The sequence below is a fragment of the Herpailurus yagouaroundi genome, unplaced genomic scaffold (assembly GCF_014898765.1).
Source record: "Herpailurus yagouaroundi ecotype Mexico unplaced genomic scaffold, PumYag 182, whole genome shotgun sequence".
NCBI classification, from domain to species: Eukaryota; Metazoa; Chordata; class Mammalia; order Carnivora; family Felidae; genus Herpailurus; species Herpailurus yagouaroundi.
Window position 1 is genome coordinate 12048840 of NW_024412413.1, and position 10952 is coordinate 12059791.

Here is a 10952-nt window from a genome sequence, read left to right on the forward strand (position 1 = left end):
ATGGCAAGGAATAAGTCCAGTATTTTATGGGGAATGGCCTAAAATTGCTTTTCAGCTTAGTAAACTAATTTTCATCCTTAATCATTGTGTTCTAGCCTCCTTATGGCATTTGATACAGGGAATATTAGAATTCTTCTAGAATTTAGGTAAATATTCCCAGTGAGTGACGTAACTTAGGGTAAACTGTATTCCTGCTTTTAATGCCACCACTGTTCTGTATCGAAGAGATGTTTGTAATCTTTGCCTGGATCCCCTACTGAAATAGTTGAAAGTTAATTAATCACCACTTGGCCTCAGTGCTTTCCATTCTGTCAGCCTTCTCGTTACGAGCAAATGTCTTTTCTAATAAAATGCAGTTGAGAGGCAGATTACTTTCTAATATCTAACTTTAACTGCAGTTGGAGACGATGAAACCGGATAGGGCTTAGCTAAGTGAGCGTCACAGAGGAATTTAATTTGCCTGTTTTGTAATACAAATGCACAGCACATTTGGGGCATTGCAAAGTGTGACCGTACTGTCCTGTAAACCCAACAAAATGTCATTGTAATAAGTAGAATTCAGAAACTTTCCAGCCACCTGCAAAAAAAAAAAAAAAAAATTATTTCACATTCAAGTTAAAAATATGATTTAAAGACCTCACTTACTAGTTTATTACAACAGAGAAGGTAGTGCTGAAAATTTCCAGCTTGCTTAGTTGAATAAACAGATCTTCTCATTTAGAGTATCCAAATCTTGATTTAACACATGCGAAGAAGAAAGTCTTATCTTTTGTCTCTACTTCTGTTCCATGTCTTTTGGTCCCAAAGTAATGTTTTGGGGAAAGTCTATATGCACAAAAATACCTCAAAAGGTTTGAAATCTACGATTATCATAGTTTTAGTGTTGCCCAGGACTTTAAAAACAGAAAACAAAAAAAACCCCGCAAATTCATGTATTTTGTTTGATAAAAATTCATTTTTCTGAACAGGAAAATAAACCCTTCTAATTCCTAATCAGCTACTGTTCTCCATTTTATCCTTTTAAATAAAACAGGATGATCCTTGGTCATGCCCAAAACGTCACTTATCAGTTAATTTTTCAGAGTTCCATGAATATTCTTAACGGTCAAAAAAGAGCCCCTAAAATCTTGCAGTTACTCCTTCCCACTCTGGATTATATTGTTACTATCTGGGATCCCCACTGCACCTTTTCAATTCTCAGACCTTGGACCAATCACCTTAACCTTTAGCTCATTATCTCTGCTTGTGAAAGCAATGCATTGTGGGTATTTTTGGTTGTGTTTTTTTTTTAATTACATTTCTCTGTTTACTTTGGTCAGAATTGATTGACTTGTTTTTCTGAGGTGTTGCATTGGTTCTTAAAATGCTGAATAATAATACTTTGCATGCTCGTGTGATCAGCCAAATCTTACTGCATGTCTAATGTGCAGGGTAAAAAGCAGGTGATGTATGGATATCAGGAAAAACGTACATACTTCTAGGAAACAAAACAAAACGCTAAACCTAATTTTGGGACATACTCTGCCTACAGGTCCTGCCCTAATGGGATTCTTTCGGTTCAGTTTTCTTATGTTAGACCCCCTTTCCCCGTACCTCTCCCCCCCCCTCCCCAACACACGCACACGCGCACACACGCACACACGCATACACACACACACACACACACACACACACACACACACACACATTTTGAAATTCTTTAAAGAAAATTTCCTCCTAGAGCAAGCTTTAAAAAAAAAAACAACAACAACTCCAGGTATGAGAAGTTGACGTTTCTAATCCAGCAGAGTTCTGATAGTTCTGTCAGGCCCTCTGGGAATGCTTTCATCGTTTTAACCCTCCTTTAATTACCAAGCGTTCAGGTGTGCATTCGAGTGGCGCGCTCCCTTCCCGCCTCGCATGTCCTGGAGCTGTACGACGTGCGCGTGCCCGTGCACGGTCCTCTCGCTGACTCGCTGCGGCCCCCCAGCCCCGGTTACGTATTCATACATCACCTGCCTGTGTAGAGCGCATGTGCATGCTGCCGTCCTCAATAACCGGAATGTGTTTCTGTTCTTTTGTTTTTTTGTTTTTGTTTTTGTGTGGATTTTCTGCAGTGTGGTTTACCAGGACGGATTTTACGGTGCTGACCTCTATGTAAGTACACACACCGGGGCCTTCTCGACCCCATTCCCTGACAAGCCAGCCTTTTTTTTTCTGTTTCTTTGGTTTGGTTTGGTTTGGTTTTTTGTTTTTGTTTTTGTTTTTTCTTTGTTTTGGTTTTTTTTTTTTTTTTACATATAATTTATTTGATTCTTATTTTCTTTTTCCTTGTGGATATATATATATATATATTTATATATTTAAGAATGCAAGCATGCTTCTCTGCCACTGCGCTTGCCCCTGGGTGCAAAAACTAAGCCTTTGGGTTTCCTGGTCATTGCTAGAGTCAGTCTACTGGACATATTCTTTTCCCTTCCCTATACCCACAGATGTTCTGGGATTTATTTGCGAGATGATCAGCAGGTTTAAAGTCTTTTAATACCGTCGCGTCATGTGCATACACAAATAACAGGGTAGTTATATTAGCTTAAACCAACTCTCTCTCTTTTCTGCTTTTCTTCTCATTCCACATCCCTCTTTAGATCATTGGAGCTTTGATTTATGTAGACGGCAGTAAGCTTTCTGAATTGTGTGTTTTCCTATTTTCCGTACTTTGAGAGAGCATTATCCTGTGAGAGGGAGGTAAGGAGCTGATGCCAGTGGAAAGTGGGTGATAATGAGAGGCACCCAAACACTCAGTGCTCACAGCCTTTCGCTGTCAGAAGGTCCACAGCTACTGGGTCTCTTGTCTTAAGAGCCATCTAGAGGGAAATGAGTGGCATAATTGGCAACCTAGACTCTTCTTACAGACATTCTACCACCATCCAGGGCTTGTTGATTGTACCAGCAATGTTAACATCATCGTTATTATTATCCATTATTGAAACTGTCTTGTTATAGCTAAAGTTCCACGACTGGCCTGTCACATATTATGTAAAATGTGGACAAGGTGATCTAACTGACAAAGAGTCAAAAGTTTGGAGTTCTGAGGTTTTTTATTAGGACCTCTCCAAATGATCTGTTTCTGAATGCAAGCTTAGTCTAACCACCCAGGTCGTTAAGAAACAATTTCTTAAGAAAAACTTGTCAGGATGAAATTATTCCTTGGGCATAGGTTAGAATTGTCCGGAAGTGCTTTCTCCACCCTTACCTCCCCAAGTCAATAAGGGTACCTTTGTAGCGAACTTTTTGCCACAGATTTCTGCCAGAGACTCTCTGGCAACCAGAAAACTTCAGCGCACTTTCAGAATGTCCTTAGAGACTCTGTGGTGCAGGAAGTAAGGAGGTAACTGGACGCACCTGTCCTATGTAGAGTAGACCTTCAAAGTTTGCCTTAGTTTGACAGATGCTTAAAGGAATCTTAGCCACGATTTGGTCCAACCCTCTCACTTCGTAGATCTATTTCTTAAAGAGATGGTGACTTACCCAGATTACATCAGTTATTTATATAACCCAGCACAAAACTCAGCTAATCCATGTTTCCTTATCAGTGCTTTAATTAAAATCCACGTCTTTCCTCAGCTGGTTTTCCAGAAGTAACGAAAGATACCTTTTTTTCCTGTGCTCACAGTGAAACTTGAGGGTTGGGGAAATATTCCTACTTTTATACCAGATGACACTTTTCTAAAAATACATATTTACATACGTTCTTCGCATGTACATTCTCCCATATACATTAGAATCCATGTTCTCATGAAAGTCATCTTTACGTTATTTAAATTGCTTTCCTGAAATCTGGTCTGTTAGAGCACGCTTTTGCACTGGAGTTATTTTCTTAAGTCACAGTTTTTGTTTTTTGTTTTTTTTCCTCTGATACCTTTTTTATTTGGGGATTTTTAAAGTATGGCTTATTTCTACCTTAGTAAGATTGCCTACTTCCCCCTTGTTTGAGTGAACCAACCAAATATTTGTTTATAATTCTCTCCTATCTTTAGGTCACAACATATGATTTTATTAAGAGAGAGATGACTTTTCTGTACTTCTGTTGAGAAAATAAAAATACCCTTGACATTTTTGTTTTAATCTACTAACCGGATCACCTTATGAAACTAAACGAGTAATTCAGCGACCTTGCTGAAATACGTGTTCGGCCAGTGGTGTCTTATTAATGAAAGGAATTAATCACAATGTTACTGTCATTTCTTAGCTCCTATCTTAAAGCAGTCACTTGGAGGAAAAAAGGTGGTCCCTAGTGCTGAAATACTTTCCGACCCCACTAATGAAAAACAAGAATGCATTATGAGGTAACTGTTGAGTGAAGTCTGATACAACTGTAGCTTTGAAAACTTTAGATTCCCTCTTCCATGTGTGAGGGAGCGAGGGATGCTTTTTCTAAAACAGACACACACACACACACACCCATGTTTTACCTAGAGTTTTCCTGTTTCTCTCTGTACATTTCCACCCCCCCTCCCCCACTGCGGAAATCTCTCCCTATACGCTGAGTTGTTTCCTCAGAGATACACATTAGCAATAGGAAGACAGGAGAGTTAATCCAGTACAAGTGCACTGACCCAGAGCTTGAAGAAACATCACGAGGGAAGAGTGCAAGCCGCTGGCTTTAAGTTAGACTAATTTGGGCTATTCATTCAGAGAGATTTTTGTTGTAATCTCTTTCCCCTGTTCTGTTGTTAGTCCGTAACCCCTGCTAGCCATTGGCTTCCTTTCCGTTTCTTTTGTGCCACGTTCCTCTCCAGAACCGATCTAGCAACTGTGGCTGCAGTTTGTAGAAAGCCCCCCCCCCCCCCCCCCGCCCCGCCCCAGAAGACCTGAGCTTAGCAGACGGATCCTGCGTCCTCCCCGCCCCTCTTTTTCTTGACCAGTACAAAAGGCATAGCTCACCCTGATTCACGTTTTAAAGGGATGACCAAACTGCTCCTGATTCTTATCCTGTGAAAAGCATGCTTGCATCCAAAGGAAAGAAAAGGCTGGTGGGCCCCTCAGCGGGCTTTTTTGTATGATTGTTTTCCTTCCACAGCTGTGTTTTTTGAACTGCTCTTCCTGTGTTCTGTTATAGAATAGTCTTACAGGAACCAATCATTAGCGCTAAAATACCTCAGGTAGGAGTGCCAGTGTGACCTGCCAATCAATCAGATTGTGGATTGCAGTGAAAAAATTGAATTATACTAACCATTCCAGCTCCACGTTAGAGATGGGAACAGAGGCTTTTTTGGACAACCGAGACTTGTGAGCGTGTGATCTAAGCCCTGCTATACCTCAGCAGCGCACAGTCAAGTCCCATACGTGACGGCACCGCCTCCAAAATTAAGTGCTCCTGCCCCGTCGCCTCCGTCCACGCCAGGCGTGTGCTCTGCGCTGTCCCATCACTGCCACCTCTTTTAGTTTGCCAATCGCATTTGTCCATGGCGTTTAAGCTGGTCTTTTATACTTGGAGATCTTAGCAGTTGAGGACATTTTCCACTGTGAAGGAAACGAGAGAAGGGAGGAAGTTGAGTCTGTCCACGCAGGACTCCTAAGTCCCCGATTGGGCCCCGGGGTGAGGCCACAATCGTAATTGGACCGTGCTGTTCGCCTCACCTCCAGGTTGCCTAAAAATCTAGACCTGTTGGGGCCGTAAAACTGAAACACGTATTCCCCTCGCCCTCTTTCCTTTCACCTTAAAACAAGGTCAGTGAGTTCATTTGGATAATCATTCACCGTTACGTCTGCTGATAGCTGGATGCTGGGGAGAGAGAACCCCAGGCCGCCTGTCACACTCTGTGTGTGGCCTCCCGGCCGGGTTTGGTAAATGAACTAACTTGGGCTATGTGAAATGGTGGCGTGCTTGAGAGGTTTGATTTGTTAAAGATCATCTCTCGTCTACCATTGAAGTGATAAGTGGAAGTTAAGAAGCTGATCATAACCATTTCTTCCCTTAACCCCAATTTTAGAGTAATTATAAAATAAAATTTAAGTACGTGTCTTTAAAACTTTTTCGTATCTACTTTCCAAAGTAGATACAGGTCTCCGTCAAAAACAGCAACAGTATTATCATTATTGTAAGTTTTTAGTACTCATGTCTGTGTTAACACTTAATCAGAGGTGCCCTATTGCCACAGAAGGGTAACCCCCCCTACCCCCCACCCCCCAGGACCCATCTAGACAGTGTTTCTCGGCTGGAACCGGGAGGAGGCAAGGGAAGGGAGGAGTTAGAATCGTGTAGGGACAAATGAAGCGATCCCCAGAGGCACAGCAGGTCAACCCAAAGTCAACCCAAGCTCGTGGGGATAGGTCTCTGCTCCCTGTAGCGATTTTAAGCATCACATCTGCCTTTCTCTCCACCCACCCCCACCGCCCTGGCTCAGTAAATCTGTACATCACGTGCAGGGACCAAAGCTTTCATTTTGTCTGCTGGTCTTAAAACACACACTCTTCTCCTCAGTGTCACATAATGTCGCTGTCTTCCAGGTAGAAAGAAGGTGTCTTGACATCACATGCTCACCAAAGTCCTGTTTTCATGTAAATCTAAAACAAAACCAAAACAAAATTCACGGCTAGGTTAAAATCAAGAGAAGGGGAATGTCTGCCAGGATGAGATCCTCCTAATAGACAACGCAGATACAGGAGGGCAGGATCTGTAGAGCCCTTCCATTCTGTTCTGGTTAAAACAGAACTGTGCAGGAGCGTCCCGTGGTCAGTGTGGCAACATTATAAAGTTAATTAAACGCTAAAGCTGATTCAGAGTGGAGTAGAGAATCCCTAGCAGGTGATGGTGAACCCTGGAGAGCTGAGACATGAACATCAAAAGGATCTTCAAGGTAACCGCATTGTCCTGGGAAAGAGCTGGAAGTTGAAGGCAGGGATGTCTTACGGATATGTGGAAAGCTAGAACATTCAGCACAGGCGCTATGGCAGAAGAACTCTGGGTCAGAGTGGATGGGTGCTGACGGAGGGCCGGCGAGTGCTGCGGGTCAGGACTGGACCATGCGGTCAGAGTCAGGAAGGGTGAATAGGGGAGCGATGTAGCTAGCGTCGGGCCACCCTTATTGGGAACATTCTGGAGTCCTTCGTAACGAATCATAAAGGAGTGAGAAAGTGAGCCTTTTAACGGGGCATGTGTATGTTTGCATCAGGCTCAGCCCATGCCAAATGTATCCAGCTCTCAGGGTTCCAAAAAGCAGTCCATGTGTGCCCTCCTACATTAGGGTGTGCTGTGGCCATGCTAATCCCCATTTTTTGTTTTATTTCAAATCACACACAGATAGAGTCTGCAAACTGCTTCAGATCCAACAGGTCTGATTGTGTGTAAATACATATGTCCTTTTTAATTTTTATTAATGGTTGCTTCAGTTTTGCATCAGTGCATGGTTAAAAGCAATACACATCAGCTATTTCATGACTTCATATCTCCAAATGAATTATTTCTCCTCTTTTTTTTTTTTTGTTTGTTTGTTTGTGCAGTCAGCTGAAGACATGTTAGCATCCCCACTCTAAACCTCTCAGTGGAGTCTCTGTTCCCTTCTCTGACATAACAGATGGGTTACTGCTTGTTATAATTATTAACATCGTGGTGTGGGCCAGGGCTAGGGCGGGCGACCTTGACTATTTCTTTGGGCTGGGGAGGGCCCGTCGTTAGGGTCTGGAATGTTAACTCCAGTGGTGACTGACTGTTTCCGTAATAGCCGGTTGTTGTGGCTGCACGCTCTAGTACCTGAGGCTGTGTACTTCACCGAGCTTGTGGTAGAGCCTAGGGCAAACCGCTGTCCCAAGAGAATGCTGGGATAGATAGAGTTAGCCAATACGAGTCTGAACGTGGTGATTTTGCTGGTTGTTTTAGCTCCAGATGTTGGCATGCTCAGTTTTTAATGTGATTAATAAATGTGGCGCCATATCCCTCCCCGCCTCTCCCCCCCCCCCACGCCTGAACCCTGTCTCCTACCCCCTTCCCCGCCCTTGTTCTTTCTGAAAAACTTAAGAAACAGTAATGAAAACCTTGGTGTTTCAAACTGCACTTTGTTCTCATGTTCTGCAAAAGACCTCAGACTTGCCGGTAGAAGCAAAAGCCGAGAAAACGATTTCTCAGCCCGGAAGCCCTGTGCACTCCGAAATCGGAGCAGGGATAGAGACATCCGAAGTGTCTCTGTCTTACAGTTTTTGATGTATTTTGTTTAAGGCAGCAGCCGAAGTGCTTTGGGGTATGACTACACCCAAGAGAAGTAAATCCACGATAATACAACTTAACTTTTCTAATTTTGGGGTAGTCACTGATGAATTACCAAATTAGCTTGTATCTTTCCCTCCTAAACATAGTCCCCCTTTTAAAGGGCCTCTCTGTAGCACCATTATAAAGTAATCAGGAGAGTCGTCGTGTTGAAATATTACCAACTTACAAAAAAACAAACATTCACGTAGGTTTTCTTCATGCTGATATTCTCCTCAAGCTTTTTCTTATCAGTAAAACACTTGTATTCCTGTTCCGGTTTTCCCGAATTTAAATAGCAAAGAACCTCATCAAATTTCAAACTTCAAAGTCCGAGTTGAGTTAGCATAGAAGGAAACTACTGCACATAGATTCTCTCCCGTTTCCTTCTGGTTTGGAAGGAATCTCCTTTCCCCCAGTCTGATCTCTTGAGGTTCTGATGGCTTTTTGCAGGTTGAGGAACATGAGAGGGAGTGGTCCTATCAGTAACTAAATTCAGAACCTCCTTTTCCAGAATTCCAGAATTAGCATGCTAACCGCTCAAAGTGATGATTTGATAGAATCCCCAGTATTTTCAACTTTACAGAGACTTTCAGAGAGTCAGGTCGGTACTGAGCCTCAGAATCCCTTAATGGGAATGTATACTCTGCCCTACGGCATAGAACTTCAGTTTTTAAGTGTTTTACTCAGGGGAACACAAATTGGGCTTTAACTGCTTTGATTACGTTGGTGTTTTAAATTTTTAAAGATTATTTTGGTGTCTTTTGGAATACTAAAGGCACAGACCACCTAATGGCTGTTTACCACGCTATCGTTGCTTACAAAGTTTTCCCAAAGACGGCCCTGGTGTTGACCTCACTCTAGCAAACTTTAATTCTAAACCAGTGGAACCATCTGTAGTTATAATGAAAAATTGAGCCTTTCAGGTTCATTTAAAGCTTAAAATTTCAGCTATAATGATTGGCCTGTTGCTTTGGTTAACACATGCTTTTACTGCTCTTTAGAAGTTTAAAAAAGGACCTACCTAGCTAGCCATAGATACAATCAGGAAAAGAGACACTTTATAGCGTGTGTATGTATAGATAGGTCTAGTTTTAGTTACAGATACACAGGTGTGTATGTTACAGCCTGGATGTATACAGTTTTGCCCAAATCAGTCTGTTCCCATAGACCTGGCTGGATTTCAGAGTGAACGTGTTGATCTCAGGTAGCCCCCGAGGGTGCTTCCCGCCTTGTTTCTATCCATTACCATGTCATTGCCAGTGTTTGGTAATATTAATTAGAATCTTCTTACTTATACGTGGAAGAATTTGTAATGGAGAAAGAAACGTTTGCTTTCCTGAGTGATTCACTTGAAGAACAAAGAGAAATAATACGTAACTACTGTAATCCAGTCAGAGGGATACCTTGAACGTACGCCGGAAGCTACTGCTGATGACGTCAAGAGTATAAACGTTCCTCCGGAATGCAGAGCGTTCACGTGGGATGGTGTCATAGCGTGTACCAGTTGAACATAGTTATATCTGAGAGGGAGAAATAGTCATAAGAATTTACACCTGAATTAGGTGTGGGTGAAATAGACGAAGTCTAGAAGAGGAAAAAAAGTAGGGCTTGCCGGCAGCTTTTTAAAACAGCACTTATTGTTGTGATTTTCTTTGAAACACTTCATGGGAGAGTACATGTGGTTCACCCTGACAGCGGAAACCTTTGGGGTGTTTGTTCCCCTAAAGTGAAGGGAAGTAACAATCGGATGGAAGAGTTTGGAAGCCTGTAGGACCGAGGGGACAGTGGAACCACTGGAAGAAGGACCCCAGAGCACGCAGTGAGACTGGGTGTTAAGTAAGGGCCTCTGCATCTGTTAGGAGAGGAAAATAAATGCAGGCAAATGCTCAGGCCATGGAGGGAGGCCCAGCTCATCTAGCCGAATCCCACTGCAAGGCCCTCGGCCACTCGTAATCTGACTTGCCCCAGTGCTAAATGCAGCTCGGGACCGGCAGACTTTTTCTGCGAAGGGCCAAGGGCTAAACGTTTTCGGCTTCGGAGGCCGTACGGTGCCGTCACGCCTGCTTTCAGAAACAGGTGGCAGGCTGCATCGGCTCACAGCCCGAAGGTTCCAACCCCTGATCTACACTGGTTTTTCCTATTAAACGTTGCCTCTCGACAAAAAGCCTAGTCCTGATGGAGCATAGCACCAGGGAGGACCTTTCTGTTACATCCTGTAGTCTCTTAGCAATAAATCAGCCTGAGAATCTGAACTTAACACATACACATTTACATTCCCCATCAGTCAGATAGCGTTCTCCCACCTTCCTGCAAATATTTGCCCTGTTGAAAGTTACAGCAAAGACCATGAAGTAAGACCGGTCTGAGATCATGTGTTCATTGCTTACATCGGAGAACGGGTCCCACTGAGGTAGTTTTACTCTTGTAATTGTCCTAAATTGGAAAGCAGATCCCTGCGTTGGGTGGAGCTTAATTTTGTGCCAGGGGAAGGATAACATGCAGACCGATGCAGTTTGAAACATTTCTCCTCCCACGTGTGTGTCCGTGTTTGCGTCTGTCCCTGTGTCATTGTGCGTGTACGTCTGCGTGTGGGTGGGTGTGTGTTGGTCCGGCCGTCGGGGGAGAGGTATCTGTAAAGTCAGTTCTCTTCTCTCCTGTAGGGCGGATACGCAGCCTACAGATATGCACAGCCGGCTACCGCGACCGCGGCCACAGCCGCTGCCGCCGC

At 43.3% G+C, this 10952-nt stretch overlaps 1 protein-coding gene across 26 annotated transcripts in view; it reads left to right on the forward strand.

Moving 5' to 3' along the window:
* The window catches only part of RBFOX2 (RNA binding fox-1 homolog 2), a 288313-nt gene that overhangs the window by 269534 nt on the left and 7827 nt on the right, over positions 1–10952 (forward strand). For 17 of the 26 annotated variants that reach the window (XM_040490942.1, XM_040490943.1, XM_040490932.1 and 14 more), the window contains 2 exons: positions 5099–5141; positions 10885–10952. In XM_040490942.1, the coding sequence (XP_040346876.1) occupies positions 5099–5141; positions 10885–10952 (111 nt within the window). Of the gene's footprint in view, positions 1–2096; positions 2137–5098; positions 5142–7282; positions 7315–10884 lie in introns of all 26 variants that reach the window. The other 9 variants (XM_040490954.1, XM_040490931.1, XM_040490936.1 and 6 more) reach the window with 4 other exon arrangements.